This window comes from Phasianus colchicus, chromosome 18, assembly GCF_987193195.1.
Source record: "Phasianus colchicus chromosome 18, bPhaCol1.hap1.1, whole genome shotgun sequence".
Classification (NCBI taxonomy): Eukaryota; Metazoa; Chordata; class Aves; order Galliformes; family Phasianidae; genus Phasianus; species Phasianus colchicus.
Window position 1 is genome coordinate 9,664,488 of NC_143453.1, and position 22,803 is coordinate 9,687,290.

The 22,803-nt window shown below is 39.0% G+C and overlaps 1 protein-coding gene across 2 annotated transcripts in view; it reads left to right on the forward strand.

Annotated features, from left to right (window-relative positions):
• Nucleotides 1-363: 363 nt before the first annotated feature.
• GLT1D1 (glycosyltransferase 1 domain containing 1) overlaps nucleotides 364-22,803 on the forward strand; it is a 43,275-nt gene continuing 20,835 nt past the window's right edge. Inside the window, exons 1-6 of one of the 2 annotated variants that reach the window (XM_090152724.1) lie at nucleotides 364-1,850; nucleotides 8,142-8,290; nucleotides 10,236-10,341; nucleotides 14,454-14,505; nucleotides 20,514-20,550; nucleotides 20,833-20,889. In XM_090152724.1, coding sequence (XP_090008850.1) covers nucleotides 1,783-1,850; nucleotides 8,142-8,290; nucleotides 10,236-10,341; nucleotides 14,454-14,505; nucleotides 20,514-20,550; nucleotides 20,833-20,889 — 469 coding nt within the window. In that variant the 5' untranslated portion in view covers nucleotides 364-1,782. The remainder of the gene's footprint in view (nucleotides 1,851-8,141; nucleotides 8,291-10,235; nucleotides 10,342-14,453; nucleotides 14,506-20,513; nucleotides 20,551-20,832; nucleotides 20,890-22,803) is intronic. The other variant, XM_031592706.2, reaches the window with a different exon arrangement.

Sequence of the window (22,803 nt, forward strand, 5' to 3'; positions counted from 1 at the left end):
GCAGTCTCTGTGATGTGCTACAGGTCTGCTGGACATGCTGACAAAAAGGCAGCAATGACTTTTAAAGGAGAGATGGCTTGTGCTTTGGTGGTAGGTGCTTTCAGATGCCCATTTGGGCATTGTGTAGGCTGCTTACATCGAAACAAACTTCAAGGCTAGAATGCTGAGTGGGTTGACAAAAATCCTTTAAATTTCCAGGAAGTCAGAAATGCTTTCTAAAACAGTGATGGAAACAGCTTGATCTTGCCTACCCTTAAATTAGCATTTATGCTATTTCCAGCAATTATGCAAGACTGGTGCTCTTCTAAGTAGAAACCAATTTATTTATTTATTTATTTATTTAAGTCTACATGAAGATGAAGATGGTCTGAACAGGATGTTGTGCTGAATAATTTCCAAATGAGCCTCAGTGAGTGCAGAGAGTTGAGCATGGCTCTGCAGCATGAAGATGTGTTAGCAAAACCCAAGCCTCCTCACCAAAATGCTCACAATTTGCCAGAGTACACTCCAAGAAGTAGTACATCTTTTTCCCTTCTAAAACCCTTCAATTCCTGAATACCTTTCATCCTCAGATACCCACAGAAAGCATCTCAAGAACTATTATTTTTAAAATCAGGAAGCTTAGGAACCTTTCCCTGTAAGTGGTGTATTTTTCTCTCCTTACCTGCCAGGGAGACTTGAAGAGTAGTTGAAAGCAAAATAAACAGGCACTGCGGTTTGCAGATTGTTTTTCTCTATCTCCTACAGCCTTGGGGTAACATGCATCAGTGTGGCCTTGTGGTAAATTACATCAGGGAAGCAGTCCAGGTTATAAACATGCAAGCAAAAAAGTGAGCTTCCTCTTAGTTCAAGCCTTCTTTCTACCTACCTCACAGTGACAAACACCCTGTATGTGCTGTCAGTGTATTTACAAAATACAGAATTCAGTCTGAAGCCATGGGTATCTGGGCCTTTATCAGTCTCCAAAGAGGACCCCACAGTGTTGCTGCCTGCTGCCCCACCTGGCTGCTTGCTTTGTTTCTGGTTACTGAGGTTGTCTTGAGTGCTTGCTTTGGATGTGGTTTTCTTGGTCCTGAGCTCTTTCTTTGCCCCTTTCCTGAAGGTATTTGAGGCCAGGTTGATTGGAGTCTGATTTAGTGCCCAGCTGAGCAGCTGAAACAGGGCAGTCTTTGAGGTTCCTTCCAGCACAAATCATCCCAGGAGGCAAAGATGATTTGAGGGCTGGAGTGCTTCTCTGAAGAAAAGTTGGGGTTATTTAAGCAGGAGAAGGCACTGGGGAAGACCTTACAGCCACCTTCCAGGGTTTAAAGGACACCCACAGGAAAGAAGGGGAGAGATTCTGTTGGGGTGTGTAGTGACAAGACAAGGGGTAAATTTTAAATTAAAAACCGTGGGTTTAAGGGAGAAATTCTTCATTCAGAAAGTGGTGATGCTGTGGATGCTCTGTCCCTGCTAGGCGCTCACGCCCAGGCTGGTTGGACTGCCTGCTGTAGCCGAGACTGTGGTTCTCCTTGGCTTTTGCCCTTCCCGATAATCAGCGTGCACTCTGACCTCGGGGGGCCCTGCAGGCAGAGCGGCTCCGACACCACCGCGCGCAGATCCCGCTGCTATTGGGGCAGCTCGGCCGGCTCCGCGCCGGGCGGGGCCGATGCAGGTGTGCGCCCGCAGCGCCGCGTGGGTTCCGCGAGGCCGCTCCCGTGCCGGCGGCAGGTGAGGAGGCTTGCGGGCAGACATCGACCGCGGCGCGGCCCCTCGCCGCGGCGGGAAGAAGAAAATACCGCTATGAGGCTGCTCCTGCTGGCGTGCCTCCGAACGCACACCGGCAACGCGACCACGGCGGCCAGGATACAGTAAGTGCACGCAGCTCGGCGCGAGGGAGGAGTTCGGGTCCCCTCCGCCGCATCGCGGTCCCCGTTCGCAGGAGCGAGCCGGCCGCCATTCGCTCCCCGCTGCGGCGCACGGCGGCGGCGTGGCTCACCTCAGCCCCGCTGATGGCTGCGGCCCCGCCGAGCTGCGGGCGCCGTGAGGGCTGGCTGTTGTTTCGCAGCACGAGAGAGCTGAGGGGAGAGCCCCCCGCCGAACAGGTAAATGAATAAAGAAATAAGGCTGCGTTCAGCACGGGGCAGGTCACGCTGTAGGGGTGACCCGAGCTCGCTCTCGTTATCTCAGTGCTGGAGCGTTCTGCCGCTGTTCGGTCAGTGGTGGTGGGTTTCCCAAGGGTTGCTGGTTTGGAAGCGCCCACCAAGGTCAGTGTGAGGTGCAGCAGCAGCTGCAGAGCCTGAAACAAGAGAAGAGCCCACGCAGCCATCCTAGTGCAGCACCTCGCTCCTCTAAGGGCCTAAAATGCACTAATAACTCGACGTTCTTCATCAGGTTAGACATTAGGCATAAATTCTTAGAAAGAGCAGTCAGCACTGGTATGAGCTGCACAGGGAGGCGCTGGGGTCCCTGTCCCTGGAGGTGGTCCATAACCACGCAGACGTGGCACTGATGGACGTGTCAATGGGCATGGCTGGGCTGGGTGAGCAGAGCGTCTTTTCCTACCTCAGTGATTCAATGATTCACTTTAGTCTTATCTTTTCCTCTCACCGGATAAAACAAAGCTGGTTATTCTTGGGAAGTCTATGCTTATTCTTCCTCCTTAAGGTTATTTCTTCTATCTTTACAAATCACGTATTCGTTTACTTTCACCTTCCACTTCGCATTTAGACTGTGGAGCAGTTCAGAGGCAAGCCAGTGGAAAGCTGGGTCTGCCTTATTGCTAGTTAAACTGAGCATAAGTAAACAAGTCAAACAAACGTCCACATGTTATTCCAAATTTCCTTCTTAATAAACTGAGATTAATTATGACCACATCAGTATGTTGCACCAAGGCACAGCGACTTAGTAAGGTGCCTTTGTCGGAGTGGCAGTAATCAGTGATTTTGGTTAGTCATCTCCAGCTGCGTGTGACACCTGTATGGCCTGAGCTAACGTGCAAGAAAGTGTAGGTTTGCTGAGATAGAACAGCTCAGCTGGCAGATGGTTTAACATATTACCATGTTAGCTGCAAATGATTGCACTGTGTAAGCACATCTGCAGTATCTGTGCAGAGTACCCCAACTTGCTTTAGCATCCTACTGCTCACAGCCTTGCACAAAATGGATGCTGCTTTCTCATCGACCTTCAGGCAGAAAGTTAAGTTGTGAAGGAAAGGCTAATTTAATTCATTTTCAAAATGAAGATAGATTAAAGATTTCTAACAGAAGTAGTCTTTGAGAATCAGTAGCTTATGTCATGTTCAGTTGATATCTTATCACTTGACATAAATTTTGTTTATAGTACTAATAGAAAGGAGCCCATTTAAGAAAAGAAATCTAATTGGGAAAAGGAGTAAGGAGTACCAGCTATCAATTAAATCTTCCTGACTAAAAGGCTGCTAAGTGACAGCTACCAGCAGAATCATAGAGTCACAAAGATTGGAAAAGACCTCTGAGGTCATTCAGTCCACCAATATTTAGTACAACATCTAAACCAGTAGAACCATCTTACACAGATACTTTTACTTAACATGGGTTTTATTAAGACTTTGTGCCTTGTGACTTTAAAAATATCAACATGTATGGCTAAATGCTTGGGCGTGTTGCTTCTCTCTCTGATTTGCCATATTTGAAGTCAGGTTCATATGGGTAACCTTTGTGTATTAACGTGTACGCTGCAGAGAATGTACATTCAGATTAATATTTAGCTTTGGTTGTGTCTGCGTGCATGCTTCTGAATTTATTTGTTCAATCTTCCTTTTTTTTTCCTCTTTCATATTGAGCTGTGCCCAACTTTCAGTTGAGTATACATGAAACAATGATGTTGCCTCCGGGTTGGACACTTGCCAGCATAGATTAATTTTATGGCTTAATATCACTGGGGATACTATGTTTATGTTATTACAGCTATTTTCATAAATAATATATTCATTTCCTGAGTTTAAAGTAGCTGGTGACAAAGATACCGGAATCTAATTTGGCCAGAAGTCAGTTCACTAAAACAAGTGTTATGATAGAGGTGCTGTGAGCTTTATTTGTATTGGTCTGCATAATTTTTAATCACTTTGAAAAATCTGAGCAATGAGTAGAGAATAAAAGTCAAAGCAAAAGCCATTGGTTGGGCTGCTGTTCTTCTGCCCTAGCAGCACTATGTCCATGAATGTTTCCTGTAGCTGGACCCATTTATAAGGCAGGATTAAACCCTGCAGAGTTATTTTGGCCTTCCAGAGGACTTCAGGGCTGAAGCAGTATCAGTCCCATTTTTATTTCTGTTCTTACTCACAGTGAATTTTATTCACGCTTCCTTCCAGCCAACATAAATTGTCTGCATTGTTTAAAGGATAAGCTTGAGTGAGAAGTAAAATAAAGAATATTTTACTTTAACAGCATTTAAAAAAAAAAAAAAAAAACAAACAGTACAACAACAACAAAAGAGTACAATTTACAAAGGAAACTGAAACGACCAAGTGGGGTTTCAAGTCTTGTAATTTGAACAGTTTCAGTGGCAATTGTGAGTATTTGACTGTAGCCAAGTTGCAGAAAGTCTCTCTGCTGACTTAATAAGCTTTGGATCATGCTGTATAGATTTAACAGTAGTTCATGCGTAGCTGCTTTACAGAGTAGGCAGCCTAGGGAAAGTGGTAATTAATATTTTTGGATGATCCCTATTTTGTGTTTTGAGTAATTCCATTCAAGTATCAGAAAATTAGAACATAAATGTTCCTGAGAAGGAGATGGAAGAAAAGAAAACAGGTTTGAAAACTGCAGTATCTTATGAGCAAGCTTGCTTCTAACTTGTCTGTACCTTAGCTCCAGCCGTGCTGTTTGGAGCTGCAGAACAGTTTCTGAGACCCTGAACCAAAGTTACAAGGCAGGGTTAGGAGGCTTTCTGAGCCAGGGTAAGAAGTGAGAAATAGTGATCAATAATGTAGGAAAGAAAAAATGAGATTGTAAAGCATCACCTGATATTTTGTAGGTGTGTTAGAGAAAACTCTTTCTCCAGAAGTTTTTAACAAAGTAAAAAATGTGTCAGATCAACATGGCAACTTTTAGCAATATCCCTCTGCACACTGTATAGATCCAGAGCACTGACACGTGTATGTGTCAGTTATATGTCTCTTGATTTCCCAGGAGAGTAAGAAAATAAATGAATAAAATCCAGGTGACTTCTCTTAATACAAAAATTGTTGAGGCTGGGAAATGTTTAAGTGGTGTTTAGATGTAAATAAATATCACAGGGTAAGCTGTGACTATTACAACCTGCTCTAAGAAATTATCTTCCAAGCTTACTGTATGTCTGAGACGTTCCCAGATGGGTTACTTTCTAGCAAAACACCCAAGGTCAGATTCTGGCAGCCAAACTCCTATTTAGAAATATCCTTCTCCCCACGCAGGGCTGTTGGTGTCTGTGTACAGGAGGAAGGTTTGACAAAGCAGGGCAAAGTCTGGATCCACGCAGTGCTTACTGGGAGTTAAGGTGATTGGAAATCTATTGCTGCATTCAGAATTGTGATAGAGGGAAAGCATAGCCTTGAAATTTGACATTTTCAGTCTTGCTTTAGATTCACAGAGAGGAGGAGTTCATTTTTATTTTTCACGTAGACATTATTTGTTTTTGAGATGGTGAAATAATGTGAATAGGCAGCCTGGTCTAGCATTAAATGAGGAGGTTGGTGGCCCTGCATGTGGCAGGGGGGTTGGAGATTCATGATCCTTAAGGTCCCTTCCAACCCTGGCCATTCTGTGATTGTAGGAGGAGAAAAGATAGGGGTGGTGATCCTCTTATGTCTTGGCTTTGTTCAGGGACATCTGTGACTTCATAGACAGACCAGCCTCCCAAAAAAATTTCTTGCAATATCTTTGCAGCACCTTCTTATCGTGTTCCTTGATAACAGAATGTGTGTGAAAATCACAGTCTGCTTTTTTATTTTTTAATTTTTTTGCTTATAGAGATGAAAAGTCATCTAAAAAAATAGAAAAATAGCACTGTAAATTTCAGTACTCAAACACCACCCCATAACTCTGCTGCTGTACGCATATGTTTCCATATATGCATAATTTGGAGCTTATGACTAATCATATTGAACTCAGCGGTACATTTATGGGATGAAGGTCTCTTCACATCTGGGAATTCAAATTATTCTGGGGATGATTACATAATTTTTCCTTCTTAAGCCGCGTGCAAATTTCTTACGTACTCCTGAGTCATTTTGTGTAGAAAAAAAAACCAAAAAGCAATAGAGACAATCCACAATTTCTGAGCCTTGGAGCACACGAGGGAGTCCCCCTCTGCTCACAGCACAAGCAGCTGTCTGTCATTCAGTTTTGCAGGGTGGAGCTGTGGAGGAAAGTCTCGTTCCTGGTAGGTGACAAAAAAAAAGAGTTTTAGATCACAATTCTTAGCAAAGTTTCTTGATTCCTGGTGTCCCGAGAGAGTTATTCTCAAATTAACTGTAATACACAGATGTACCTGCACATGATAGTGATTTGTGGTAATTGGAACACTGATGGGGGGAAAGCACTTTTACACTATTTAATGAGCAGCTGTGAATTTTGGGATTGCATGCACCAGCATCCCAGCTACTTGCCCCAGAGATTTTCCTTCCACAGCTGTGAGGTTTGGGCGTTTTTATTGAGATACAAAGAGAGAGCCTCTTTCAGATGGCAAGCAGGTGCTTGGTGCAAGTTCACGGGGCAATGGAAGTAAATAATTGCTTGAGAGTGCAAATGAAGAGCTTTGGTCTGGTTGCTTTTTGTTATTAGTGCTTGTTGCAATTCCTTGGTCTCTTTTAAACGGTGAAATTAAAAGCAAAATGAGTTTCTTTTTAGGATAAGGAAGAAATACAGTACCATATGTTGTGCTGATGGAGCTCTGTGTGATATGGTGCTAATGCATTCCTTTTGAGACCTCACGATATTTTACAGCATTTATAGCACTGATTTGTGCTGTAATGACTAACTTCTGCGGGACAGAAAATGATGTTCCTTGGGAGGATATGAAATGATCAAGAAAGGAAACAGCCAACATTATCCAAGAAGCTATTGAGTTAGCAAGATTTTAATGCCAGAACAATTAATATTCTGTGAGGAAAAAATCAGCTGGAGCTACATGTAATGCACAACAAACATCCTTGTGGTACTTAGTAATACTGAAAACATAAACGTTAGTTGTTTGAAGCGATGTTATCTCCATGTCAGCAGATGCAGTGTGCCAGTTCCTATCAAAACATGGATTTACTCCTGTTTTTTGGCTGATGCCATTGGAAACTGATAAGTGGATCTGGTTTCTGTAGGAGGAATTATGAGGCGAGTGTATAAAAGGAAAGTCTGAGACAAAGCTCGTGGAAATGCTGAAAGCAGAGCTCCCTGCAATCCATCAGCAGTATTTGAATCAATTTTTTAATAGGAGGAACTGCTGTAAATGAAGATGAATGGGTAAGCTGGCACCAAGATAGGTGGTTTGTGTGTGAGAATTTTTGTAACAATTGAGACTTTTTTCTAAAGACTGTGAAAGTTTCCATGTAATTACTTTGGTGTCTTTTTTTTTTTTTTTTTGACTTCAATTATCCTGTGACTGTTTTACAAATGGGGTAAACCAGTGCAGGAGACAAGCCCACAGTCAAACAGAGAAGGAAAACAGTTTTAACTCTCCAGTTTTATTTATGCCTTCATTTTTTTTGTTCCTGCAAACAGGAACAGGTATTCTTAACAGCATTATTTAGCTGGACATACTTGTTGGGACATTTCTCCAGAATGAGGGTCTGAGGTTATTCAAGACCAAGGCTTTTACTCTCTATTCAAATGGAATCTTTTTAGCATATTGAGCAGATAATGACACAGGAGAGGTGCTGGTCAGAGTTCACTTCCACTGATTCCCCAAGCATTGATAGCTTTGGGCCTTAAAGTAGGTGTGGGGCTACAGTGCATGGCTGTGTGCACAGTGGTGAAGATCTTTTCCACGAAAACCCGTTGCTTTAGCTTGGTGGTCACCTGAACAAAATAATAACAAACACAACTAATATAGGAACAAAAACTAAGGGAAAACATTATGTAATTGAATGCCTGCAACATTCATTTTATTCTTTTTTTTTTTCTCTTGCTCTATCTGTTCTTATAATGGAGGAGTCATCTGCACGATGCAGGTCACATCTGCATTCTCAAAGATGCTTCCAGGTGTGAAAGTCTGACTGAAATAGCGAATCTAACCTCTGCAGATCAATTTGATGCAGCCCTGGCCATTCATCTTTATAAAGGAGGCAGACATCTGCAAGGTAATTCTCTTCCTCTTTTGCATTAAAAGTACCCCCTAAAATGTACTGAAAAAGAAGAAAATAAATGCAAACTGTTACAAAAGGCAATACATGCAAGAACCCACACATAACTTAGTTATTCTCTTTATCCACTTCAACAAGTATTCAGAAACACTGAAAGTCTTTCTCTGTGGGAGGTCTAAATAAATGCACTTTTAAAGCACATAATGCATTTTACAATTAAGTACTTAAACTACATTAAGATAAGAGCATCGTATTAGCATTAAGATAGTTTAAGCAAAGGTGCTTTTGCAGAGGACAGCAGCTTGGCTAAGTGTAGCTCAGGTCAAACTGAAAAAAGCAGAGAGGCTAATCTGATTTTTCTGTTGAAAAATGAGTTGGAGTTTTTTGGGGACATGAAATAACTTGCAGTTGTTGTTTATGCCAGCTAAGCTCTAGGAGGCAGGATGTTATCTGACAAATAATAAGATGTTCTGTAGTAACTGGCCACGTAGAACAAAATTTTAGTCTGTCATTAATGATACACTTGAAGCACCAGCTTCAAAATTACAGACGCTGTCACCTACTGAAATTGCAAGTGTGTATCCATTTTTGAGATCACATTCCTATTGTCCAAATCTATTCACTTGGACAAAGGTACATCATTTGATAGTTTCATCAGATCTCAGTGTAAGTTGCACGGTTCTTGGTTTCAGACTTAGCAGTCCCCAGGCAATTTGTGCTGGTGAGCTTTTGGAAAGCCTGCATTATTATGTCTAGTGTGCTTGTGTATCTTTTGTTATAATGGAGCTCTGATTTCAGTAGGGATCCAAGAATAAAATACAAAAATAATGCTGTGTGATGATCTCTGCTGCCTTATGTATTAGGGCTTCTCTTGCTGCAGTGCCATTTGTTTAGAATTTAAAACCATGTTATGCATGTAGTAATTAGCCACCCTCAGGTTGTTACCTGTTTGCTTAATGTGGTGGAAACTGACCTCTTAATTGTTTTCAGTGCTGAAACAGTCAACAGTAAACACTATTGACTACAGCCTTGATGAGTTTAAGAAGAGAACATTTCTGGTAACCTGTCAGTCACTAAAAAGAACCAGACACCAGGAAAGCAAATCTATTAGAAAGGAATCTTAAATTACTATTGGCTTTTGTATTTTCACCGTCTTTGGCCTCGTCTGCGTAAGGCTTACTGCTGTTAGCAGAGAAGTGCTACGCTATCATGTGGTCATGGCTTGTATCAAACATTAATTTACTGTGATGCCATGTATCAAAACTAAGCTTTTACCGCAGTGCACACCCTGCTGGGTCATCCCTGCTTTTACTCATGCTTTAAAGCACAGTCACCATGCATCCTTCTGCTCTTGCTGTTCTGAGCTCTGGGCATCCTACAGCACCTTCCAGAATTTGGGTCATCACAAAAGGTGTTGGAGCAACCACTTATAAACAGTTCCATCTTTTCGGGTGGAATTAAGCAAAATGGTGGTTTTGGTGAAGTTTCACATATGCTGCCTTATTTAATTGGGAGACTTTTTCTGGTGGTATGGCTCCACGTACAAAGTTAGCAGCTGTAACGTTGGCCACCCAAACCATTATACCGGAATGCTTGAGAGGGCAGTGGTTGATTGGCTGAGGCTAGATACTTAGAACAAACCCAGCTTTGAGGTACTGTATCTTATGAACATGTGAATACCATTTGAAATATACATGCTGTTTGGTGGGCTGCCAAATGTAGAAAGTAATTGATTGTTTTATTAAATATGGACAAAGCCAAAGAAAGTCTCATAGCTACAAAACAGGCTGACATGCTGTTATTGTATGTTTCTTGTCAGTACCAAAAATAAGTTTGTGCACATTTGATTTCAAAGCCATTTGCTTATATATGTGATATGGTTTTGTCAATGTACCTTTTTCACTCTTAATGCCCTCTTCTCACCTTGGTCATTGTTTTGCAGGTAGCAGAATTCCTTTTGGAATCATCTTTGGAGGAACAGATATAAATGAAGACATCAGAAGTGAAGAGAAACGTCGGGTAATGGGAGCAGTGCTAAGAGAAGCCAGGTAAAATCTGTGTGGAAGGTTTGCGACAGGAAATTACATATTTTAAAGGCAGATTTTGTAGGAATTGTTCCATAAATACTTGGAGTTGCTGGGAAATATGTAAGCCAATGGACAAAGGATAAGCAACTTGATATCACTGTGAGCTCAATCTAGTTCTTACGATTTTATAATACAGTTTCTTCATAAAAATGTAGTCTGTATGCACTGTTTTCTTTTTATGTTTCCTCTGTTACAATCATTAGTTGTATTTGTCCACATAAGAGTTGGCAGAAGTAGTGGTAAAGCTTGGCATCTTTGACTGCAACTCTCCAAAATGACTCAAATGCCATTAAAAGTAATGAATTTTGTGCTTTTGTGCACCAGTCCTGTGCTCTGTCTACTGAATCATAACTGTTTTCTAGAATAGTATAACTATGCATGTGATGAGGGTATAAAATTCTAAGGCAGGTAAAAATGAGAAGAATAATAGCAAGAATACTTAACTTGTGACTTGGCAGCATATCTACTTCATAGGTAGGCATTATAAAGACAGTCTTTGATGTTCAGTGTAACCGTGGATTGTAGAAGCTTGACTGTGGTTTATTTAATCTGTTTGTTTTGGGTACAAATGCTGTATGCAATCACATTATAAATTCTTACTAAAACTATTTTAGACATTTTATATTTTCAGAGCTTAATTCCATCTATGCATACAGATAAAAATGCTCCTCGGTTTGAGAAGCAGACAACTAAAAATAACTGGTGTTTATCTGGTTGCATCCCAGAGTCAAACTTGCTTTCAGAGGCCTTGCACTTGATGTGCTGACAGCGTGCGCAGCTGACTGAAGTATAGAGAGCTTTTGTTCTTTTTTTCTGCTAATGTGATCCTTTTTCTCAATGCATAAAGAAAGAAGCAAAGACGGGAAAAAAAAATCTTTACACAACTTCTCTCTGCTTTTTTGGTGAATTGAGAAGTGAGTATTTTCAGAGGGTTTTAAAGTCTGGAGAAATTCCAATGTTATGTCAGTGGAGTCATCAAACGTGGTTAAGAACTGGTCAGAAATCAGTGAAAACAATATAAAACCAGAGGGGATTTTACAACATTTCTCATTATTTCAACATCCCTCTGAAAAAAACTTCTGCTTGGTCCAAAAGTCAGTTGATTCTGACTGTATTTGATCATCGCTGTGGTGAGGCAATAGTCCTTTCTCTTGTTTGAATCCAAAGTAAAATGGATGTAACGTTTCAAATAGGGTAAAAAATTAAATAGATGGCCCAAGTCTTATCAAGACACACACCGTTGTCTCTTCATGTGCAGTCCAACTAATTGCTTACTGATGACAGGATGACTTTACCTGCATTCCTGTCCTTCTCCCATCAGTTCTTTCCTGTAGCTGTGTCCCAGGCTTCTGTGTGCCAGGACTGCTTTCAGAGCAGCTCTAACTCACTAACTGCTGTAAAATTGAGATCTTTTGATCTAGGTTAGTTTTCTACTGCTTTAATATGAAAAGTCAACAAAGATGTTATTTTGGTAGCACTAATCTGCTACAGCAGGTCGCTCAGCTGTGTGTTGTGTCTGAGCTTCTGCTGACTTCAGTACCCTGCAGAGGCTTTCTGAGCTCTGCTAAGGGAAGGGGGCCCTCAGTGTGCACTCAGGTGTGATAAATGGAAGCATCTAGGTCTCATCTCATCCTTGGTGCTCTTTGCATACCTTCTCTAGCAGAGCTTAAATACGTTGCTGAACAAAGGCTGCTCAGGAGATCATCTCCATTCATCACAGCTTCTCATAAAGATAACTACGTTGGTTCAGATATGGAGGTATGGATTTTAGTTCATGTTAGCAATGAGGAAATGTGTGCAATGTCTGCAGCAGGCTTATATCTTGTGGTTTTTATCTTTGCTAATACCACAGTATGTTCTCGCTACTATTAGCTAACTTACCTCTGGCATCGATATGCTGTTCTGTCTACAGTGACTTGAAAAATGTGGTAGGTAAACAGATTTCCAAGGCAGCGCTTAATGACTCTCATTGAAAAATCATTAGGGCACGTTCTTATGTCTTAATGGGACTGCAGTTGAAAATCACCTTACAGCCTCATTTAAAACAAAGTGTTTATGCTTTTCTGTTGTCCTATAATTAAAAAGTATTCTTTTAACAGTTCTTAAGGAAGAGAAGAAAGTCATTTGATGTGTCGGTTACAATGAGAACATTAGATTTCAGCACTGGAAATTGGAAAATTATCTCAAAAGAGAATGTATGAGTGTGCATTCTGATCCAGTTCTGTGTTTTAGGCGTGATCTGTCACCAATACAGCTCATGTAGTTTATACAAAACCATACTAAATCACTTTTTGTGGTTTTTTTTGTTTGTTTGTTTGTTTTTTAATGGTAATTAATTTAGGTACTTGAGGTGTAGTTTTGGATTTCCTCTGATGTTTCAAAATGCATTAGTGCATGCTCTATGCAATTCATAACTCTGGTGCAGTAAAAGTAATTCAGTTTTCTAGAAGTTATACTGAATGGATCTCTTCCCCAGTATTATCACTGGCATTATTCATTGCATAGTTATTAAAAGAAAAATTGATTTTTTTCTTTATTGATTGCAGGGTTCTAAGCAAAATGCACTATGAATTGTAGATTACTTGTCCAGTACAATATACCACCACGTTCCATAAAACAAAGTATTGAGCACTCCCTAGCTTTATAATGAGTGTTTCGTTTTTAATCAAATTCCTCTAAATGGTGGTTGTACTCCTTTAGGGTATTTAAATCTATTGAATAGTATTTTGTAGACTTGGGAGCAAAAGTTTTTTCTGCTTGTTAATATGATGTATTGAAAGTATAATTGCAAAAACTAGAAAGGAAACAGATGCATCTTGAGAAAACAAGCATTTGCAAAGGCCTCAATAACCGTAGAGCTGTCGTGTTATATATGTAGAATGCATTGTAAAACCATAAAGCAGATACTACAAAACAAATGTATGGGAGTAAGTCTGCTCACAACAAACAGAATAGGAGCTATAACTCAGCATTTATGTGACTTCTAATGAGTGCCCTCGAATTGTAACATATCATCTCCAGTGGAAAAGCACTGTTTTGGCTGTGACTTAGCAGTGTGCTTCACCTCTTGCATTTGTGATACTATAGAGATATCTCAGAATGGAAATGTTACATTAATACCATGAAATAGAAAATGAGTCTTAAGTTTTTTATTTGATAACTTATGGTTACATTCAATGCTTTTAAAAGAGATGAAAAAAAGAAAGAATTTAGCCAAAGAGACAAATTATGTCTTATATGAAAGAGACATTCAAACCTATGTATTCTACAGGACTGATAGTCTTCAGGAATGAACCATCTGTGGTTCCACTTAATACTGAAGTTTCATTTAAAAACAGTCAAAGCATGTGTTTGTATTTAATCACATCTTAAAAGTTGCCTTAAAGTTCAGGATGAACAAAGGTTCTTTATTAAATCTGACTCCATAAAAGTATCTCATATGACTTCTGGGTATTACATCAAGCTCCCAGTAAGAATAACTTGTTTCTTTGGTATGTTTAGATATCAGACTTCTGTGGTTGAAATCTCTCTGTAATGAGATGCCTAAAAAGAAGGACTGTAGATATCAATGCTGCTTTTAAATGGTCTCTGAAATATCTCTTCTATTGTGTGGGATGGCAGTGTCCTGAACGTTTCTCAAAGGCACATCTCTAAAAGTCAGGATGAGCTGTGGTGAGCAGACATAAGGGAAATGTGAAAGTAGGCTTGGGAGCAGTTTTCTTCTCCCTCCCAGGTGTAAAAATCCTACCCATGAAGTTATTCAGGTACACCCTTGTTTGCTTATTCATACTTTAGTTATGCAGATTGCATTGTGCAGATTGCAGCTGTGTGTATTAATCTAGATAAACCACAGGATGTTCCCATTATTTTTCTCCTAGTTTAAGAAAATCATCACTTAAACTCCATGAGAGCTCTAAGTTGTAGATCCACTTAAAGCCTGAAGAAAGACCATTTGTTTTACCAATGTTTTCTAGTTAAGTAAAAACAGAAAGCCTGCTTTCTGTCTGTCCATCTATCATTCTTTTTATCAGCTTCCGCTCTTCTTATATATATATTTTTGTCCATTTCACTAGGTTTGCCGTGGCTTTCACGACGAAAATGAAGGAACTGGCAGCAGCAGAGTGGGTATGTTCATGTGATGATGGTGATGGTTATCGTATTAGTAACCACTCAGTCTCCTAAAATGTCTGCTAAAAATTGCTAGAGAATTGTAATCATCTTCATATTCTCTAATGCTGTTTGTTGTTCTTTTTTTCTTTACAGAGAAAGCCTTTCATATTTATGGGCTTTGACAGATCAAATAGATCTGGCATTTAAATGCTGTTTAGTATTTGAAAAGGGAAAGTGCTTCTCTGTAACAGTTGAAATTAATCATTATTGCTATTATTGGATTCCTCCTGATACTATGTGCACATATTGTTTCTTTTTGACTCATTTGATAAACTTTGTTATGTTGACAAAATTGCACTAAGCTTACAGTAAGAATTTGGAAGAATAATGTGAGAACATTTATCAGCACTGGAAATAGAATGAACCTCTGCAGGTGAACTGCAAATTTAAAACTGAAGTTCTGCTAAGCCCAGTGGTGTGTAATAATACAGCATGATTGACCAGGCCTTGAGGGATGTAGGGCACGTGAGCAGCGCGTTTCCTAAAGCACTTTGAAAAAGTCATCTCTACTTCTGAAATCTGAATAAACACAGCTAACTGAAATATGGAAAAATACTGAATAGAATTATTTTCATCCAACATTATAGCATTCAAACACATTTGGCAGTGTATTTGAAAGATGATTTTGCCAGCAAAGTACTGGCAGTAATAATGCAAAATGAAATTCCTCTGATAAGTTAGCTAACTATCAAATTTCAGTTGGCAGAAAAAAAAAGGATATTCTACAGAATGTTTTTCAAGTAGCAAACATATTATCTGTGTGGAGTAAATTTTCTTATGGTGAATTTAATTTAAAGGTAGGTATTGTGTTCATGGAGAGAATCATCAGTACACGTAGAAAAATAAAAAGACCTTTCAAATACAGTTTTGTTGATAACCTCATATTTGAGCTGCCATGCTATTTTATTAGAAAAGGTGTTTAACAAAAATTCCCTTATCTAGTAAATGTGTAATGTACTTCATATTAATTGTAATGCATCCTGGATTGGTAGGGAGTTATGGAAAAACTCATCTGTTTCCATATATGATTATTGGTATCAATCGTATTTTCCAAGGGCCCAGAAACTCCCTGCAAGATTGTGACTTAAATATGCTAAATCCAAATCTTCCACTGCTGAAGGTAACTGATGGCTTTGCTGTTGAGTTCAATGAGCTCTTAGTGTTAATTTTTCAGTCTCTCAGCAAATATTAATCTCAGGTCTTTGCAACTGGATAGTTTAATTCATTCCATGGGTTGTTTAAATAATGTTTAAGTGCTATACAAGATGAGTGCAGTGGCCTCTTGCACTTTGTGAGGTGAGCATGCTTGCTTTGATAATGTGCTGTGTATGCAGTAGAAGTGTGAGCTCAGTCTTTAGCAGGAAAAGCTCAAGTGATTTCTCCAGGACTTAGCTAATTTGACTGATGTGATTGAGGTTCTTAATACTTTGGGGTTTTTTTTGTTCTTGAAATATAAGACCAAAAGGGCAGGAATTTAAGTTGTAGGGACAATAAAGAGTAAATGAAAAAAAAGCACATAATTTTTAGTAAAAATAATATTTTAATTTCATAGAATCATAGAATGGCTTGGGTTGGAAGGGACCTTTAAGATCATCTAGTTTCAGCCACCTGCTATTGGCAGGGACACCTCCCTGTGTCCCTCATCTATTCATTCCCCTCATCTAGTCTTTCATTTAGCCTTTGAGATAGTATGATAATTAGGTAATTTTAAATGCATAGGTCACTCTGAAAGCAAAGCTTCCTGCTCATTTCCATGGAAACTGCAACAGGTACAAAGAGCACAATAACACTATTTGATAGAGCAAATTCTCAGCTACAAAACACTGTTGTTTTTTTTTTTTTTAACATAGTCACACCACCATTAGCTGTGCATGTTTGCCAACGATAAACACTCATAACAATCTGCATGGCCATCTGGGTTGTGGCTTGTCTTTCATGTCACTGTCACCAGCTGCTGAAAAGCACCACCCACTGCCTCACTGTGCTCACATCCACTGTTTGGTCTCCATAAATGTTCAGCAATTATCAGTGAATGTCAGTGGGTGCAACTTCTTCTATGTGAAGGGCTCAGTTATATGCCTTTGCTTCACATGCATTTCCATGTCAGACACCATTCTTTCAAACTTCCTCTCTGCTGCCATCTGTCACATGGCAACAAACCGTAATGGAATATTGGTGGGAGGGTTCAGCCTCTGTTGCCATACCATCAGCATCCGCCTCTGACGTTGTGGGCTAACATAATAAAATAAGAGGCGTTACTTTTGGAGCAGCCCATTCATTTTCTTCTTGTTTTTTGGAAATAACTTCTTTGTAACAACTGAAACCTAGTGGTTATACATGTTAAAAAGATGTGGGCTAACACCAATTAGGATTCTCTTCATCCATTAGTTTGTTTCTATGCATTCATTATTTGCCCATACACCATGACCACAGTCTCAGAATTTCGGAGTACTTTTTATTTAGTAGGTACCATTATACCTGCTGGATTGCAATTCTAGCTCATTCATTCAGTGCAGTTATTTGTAGTATCTGATGCTGCTGTTGGAAAATAGGTTGGGTCAACCCTATCGCCTTCATGTAGGTGAGTTGATGACAGACTGCCAGTGGAGGAAATAGAGACAGATCCTGGAAGTAGGCAGTGCTGGTTTCCGAAGATCAGGGTAAGGCAATAAGGAGCTGTCAGACATCTTAGTACAAGGAGTGCTTTTGGGGAGCACAAAGCAGCACTGGTGACCCGTGACTGCCTTGTTAGCCCAGATGTTGGTGTTGGTTTTTTTTTTGTATGTGTATTAGTTCTCCACCAATAAGGGGCAACTGGGATAAAAAGAGCAGGTCAGGACCACCCTGTTAACCCACCTTATCTTGTGAAATATCAGTAAGAAACATATTTTTATTTCCTATAGTTGAGCCGGTGATGAGAAACTCTTAGGTTGCCTTGTATGGAGTCAGGAGTTGGACTTGGAAGATCCTCATATCTGTATCTTCACATAAAGGGTGAGAGCAAGGGTCATACATTTTCTTTCAAACACTGAAAAGCATAAATACAGCTTTCCATAACACAGCTCACAGAATATTACCACTCTTTACATGTTAATTCACCCTAACGTGATATACATTATACATTATATTATTATAATGTGTGCTTTATTAATTACCCAATAATTCACATTACAAACATATAAGGAATAGCACTGCGCTCAAGGCCTATATCTTCCATCAGCTTCTTTTCTATTACATTGGATAAATTATCCTTAATTATGAATTGCATAATATAGCTTCTGTAATAATCTGTATTCTAAGTAAGCGTGAAATACTTTCAAATATCTTGTGCTTATGGTCAGTGTTTTATGTCAATAGTGTAAAATTGGTACCTAAGAATTACCTAAGCCAGTTTTATTGGTATTCAATTTCATTTTTCTACTCTCCCTACTACCATCTAAAATAAAGAGCATAACATAAAATTGATCTATAACATGTGAATATATCTGTTCTCTGTGTTTCTACTCTTTTCTTCTTGATGATCCCAGCCTTGGCAGGAATATATTTAGTTACTGCATAGTCATTAAGGGTCTTGTAGAGCGTGAGACCAAATTAATTTCAGATTATTTTTGAAATGTAACGGTTTTAGAGAAGTAAAAAACATATCTTTAAGCCCCAAAGTCTAAGCAGGATCATGCTGTACGTCAGCTATAGAGGCAAGGCTGGCTTAATCTGCCCCCTGCCCCATCTACCTTCTTTCCACTTTTTCTTTCGTTGCATCTTAACTCCTAGCTCTGAATTTCAGCTCTTCCACTTGTCCTAAAAATTAATTGTCCTTCAACTTGCAGTGCTGTCTCCATCATTAGCAAGGCTTTTTTTGGATTGAAAAATCCAATTTAATTTAAAATGGTACTTATTCATAGATTTAAACAAAAAAAAAAAAAAAAGGCCAAGAAGTATTAAGTAATAAAACAACATATGAAACCACCTTTATTTTTTAAATTGTTGGATCACAAAAGTTCATTTGCCTTTTGAAAGATATCCTTAGTCTTCTACTATAACATAAACAGCGTTACATTTTTCCCACTTCATTTATTACTGGACCTGCTTGCTCACGTTGTTTTTGTGATGTGGCTGATTCACCCTGGGTTCTCTGATTCCCTGTAACTGTCCTCTTCCCATCTGTGAGCTGCTTGTTGATGACTATTCACTTCTTCCTGACCCCTTTTCTGTCCATTTCTTTTACTATTTTTCTTTTTCCAGTTCATCTTTAATAACTAAAATAGACTGTCATGACTGAGCAGTGAACTGTAGGGGCAGTCATGTAGAAATTTTGAATTAAAAAGTCCTCACAAAATGCCTTCAAGTGGAAGAAAGAAAAAAGTCATCACTTCTTTGGCTTCTTATTTCCTGAGCAGATTGGTTCAGGATTTTGTTGCTTTAGTAGTTTGTTTCTGTATTAATTATTGTTTTTTTCTTCCTACCCTGACATCATCCTTCAGATGTGATTTCACACTGCTGAGGTTGGAGTGGAGGTGGGAGAGGAGAAGGGAAAAGTAATGTGCAGAGTGATGTGATCCAGCATCAATGCTCTACCATCATGTAACTATGCCTGCATTATGCTACCAGTTTCCCACACTGAAACACGTCTGCATAGCAGTTCTTAGCTTGAGGAGTTCAGCAGTGTATCATCTGTGTGTCAGCCATTTCCCACTGCTCCAAAGTGGGGTGGTTGGAAGGGCAATATGGGACTCTTCTTCCCATTTGCACCTTAAAAAGATGCACAGCAGTCAAATCCTCAGTGACTCACAGAGTCACAAGCCTGTTGGGGGACTGTGCTTTTCTCCACGGTGAAATGGTAGCAAAGAGCATTTAGCTCTAAGTCAGCAAAGACTGATGTTCTAGCAAAGGTTGTTTTGGGACTCCAGGATGGTACACTAAGCAATAGTGTCATTAGAATTGCTTGAAAGAATGTGATTTCAAACTGAAACTTGCAAGGTAATATTGAGCAAATTTGTTGGAGAATGAGTGAGTTGAGCAATTCCCTCCCTTACTCCTAAGGCAAGCAGTGCTTTTAAAAGAAGTAGGAACTGTCTGAACCCAGAGTTTTTACAAATGAACTCAAACCGTGCTTCTTTTTGCTGGAGGGGAAGAGTGCATTTGGTTGTTTGTTTTTGTTCTGTTTTGTTGTCCTTTTTGAAAGATCCTGAGAAGATTTCTGTTTTCTTTAAAAAAAAAAAAAAAAAAAAAAAATTGATATTCCACAAATTCCTGGTTGGAGTTACAGAAAGTCAATGAAGTAAGAACTGTTTTTTTTAATAATACGTTAAATTACTGGTGTACCAACTCTTCAGGAGAAAAGTTGGAAGTGTTGCAATTACCACTTTTACTGTATTTATTTTAAAATGATTTCGTGTGCAATTCTTATTTGGGATTAACTGCAGTAACTACCACTGGCCCATGTTCCTGTATAGACAAGTCTTACATATATATTTGGCAGCAGTTTTTGAAAAGGTTAGTGGTAAGAAGGGCCAGATACATGCCTGATGTGTTTTAAACTTCTATGACAGATAAATGTGTCTGTGGTTCTAAAACTAGCTGTACTTTTTCTTTGAAAACCAGTGTTTTTGAGAGCTAGGGCTGTTCTGTAATTGAACATCTTTTCTTTTTCTGTGCCATAAACAAGTTAATGGTTATGAGAAAGTACACAGAGCTAAACTAAAAAAAAAATGTGCTTCTACTGACCTGGTAATTGTGTTAATTACAAAACGAATCCCGTGATACTGTAAATTTTTGTTGTAAATGTAATTTAAAGTGCTGATTTTGTTGGCTTTTAGTCTTATTAAAATATTATTTTCTAATGATCTGTCTTGTCAAAAGAAAATCACAGTGATGACCATATTGTTATACTAGATTTTTTGTAAAGGCTGAGCAGCTCTTTTATAATGAACTATAAATCACTTTTCTTCTCCTTCTCTTTGAAGCCAGATGCTAGCAAGAAAATATATGTCCAATATCAAGGTGAGAGTTTTGAAATATTTACTAATGCATTCAATTTATTTAGTTGATATATTTAGTACCTGTATGTTTATGTATCTATCTTCTTTTCTCTGGAAATGTTTTGCTGAAATGGACCTTGGTTTGAAGTGCTGACTCCACTGAAGTCAAACTCTTTGCCATTGCCTGTATTGTTGTGTATGAGGTGTGCTTGAGAGAAATATGTTTTCTTATAGCAAGATTTTAAGAGGCATGGTGCAGCCATCCAAGAAACAAACATGTCATATTCTCTTTTCTTCAATACAGGAATCAGGACTACTCCCACTGAAACATTTGACTGGTGTAGATTTCTACAAAATGCAGGTATAGCCCACTTTTTTCTGTATTTACCATATTTATTTTAAATAGATATAACTCTGGATAGAATTTTAGCATGTGAAGGCTAACTGATCATGTAATAAAATGGTTTAATGATACAAAAGTCATTAGATTCAGGTAGAACATCAATCAGTAAACTGCCTCCAGATTGTAAGTTTGTCCAGTTCTGAATTACACCAAAAGGTAAACTATTCCTGGTATGGGTCAGTATCCCCTTGAAGATTAGTTAGACTAAAGCACCAATACCTGACCATGCTGTGTAATGGAAGAAGAGCAACTGAGGTAAGGAACTGTAAAGAAGGGAAATTTGTATTGATTTTTAATTATTTGGTCTTGATATTGAGTTTGTCTCTATTTTCACTAATGTGATGGCATGTAGGGCTGATGGCCTGATTTTAAATCACCTGACCTTGGCAATACTTTTTAATTAAATACTTTTAATACAGCTATCTTTCCCCAAAAGAATTTGTATGCATTTTACAGCACTGAAAACATTTCAGTAGTCATCAGTTTGATCTCTTGTAGTACAACTGTTCCCTCTGTTACTAATGAATCCTCATGATTCCATTGTTTTATCATATAAGTAAATGTATACCATTATGTGAGACTGGTATTTAATTTTAAGCTGAGCATTGTTATTTTGTTATAGTAAATCGTGGCACACAAACGCAGTGCCACCAAGATTAATAGTTTTCTGAAGTGAAATGATTTGTCTCTTGCTAGCCCAGCCCTAGCATTGAGTGGACCGCCAACTAACTTCTGATTAAAAGAACAGCCAGCAGACTGGGGAGGAGGAAGCTCCCCCTAAGGTGCATATCACCTAATATATCAGAGACAGTTTTTGCCTAGTTTGTACTAATACAAAAGTGCAAAATAATTCGTAAAGTACACGAAAAGCAAACAATAATATAACTCAGCATCTGTGCTTGTTGAATTATAACTTGAACACTGGCATCAGATTATTCAGTGTTTGTTGTTTGTTTGTTTTAATGACTGTTTCAACTCATCAGTCTTGTCTCTGTTTCCAATGCTGGTGGCACACTAAAATTTCCACTTCGTGTTGCACATGGAGGCAGGTTTTTGGCTGTACCCTTACACTTACTGCAGACTAATTAGGAGTTTCATTTGAACTGCTCTTCTAGGGATTTGGAATTCCAAGGTATTTAAAATGTTTAAAATTCTCCTAATGTGGAGCAATCAGTAGAAAACTGTATTACCATCAAAGCACAGAAATTGTGGAATTAGGATTTTTGTCACAGCCTCAGCAGCAGATTTGAGAAAGAGATTTGAATGGTGTTGGTGTGCTAGCTGTGCTGTTTTCAGTGGCTGCTGTTAAAATATTTATTGGTAAAATCGACAACAAAAGATTTTAGCAGACAATTTGCAGTCTAGTTGCAGTGTTTGTGTATGAGAGACTGTAAGTGACAGTAGCCAAACCAAAAAGCCAAGGCAAGTAGGAATTTCAACACAGACTTCAGCAAGACAATCATTTCAGTTTATTTAGTAACTCAATGCTTTTTTAGGGAACTGCTACAGTGTGGGTCAGGCTACAGGCTCAAAATATTTTTGCCTGTCCTTATAATCTGGAAATCTTCATACATCATAATTGGTTCTGAATTAAGTTGCTTGTCTTTAGAGAGACAATGAAAGTTCAAGCTTTTGCTGAAAGGCAGATCACAGAAAATGACAGCCTAAGTACATGCAAAAATGGAGTCTGATCTCTAACAACTTAGCTCAAGGATGGGATATAGCTACTTAAGATCACAGGCAGGCTTGATGTTCTCATACCTTGATGAAAGGCTCCTTTTGATCCCTGTGGAATGTGGTTGAAGCTGTAAACCCTAATAAACACTCCTGTAAACACTTAGAAGTCACGTGATTAGAAGGAGATAACTCACA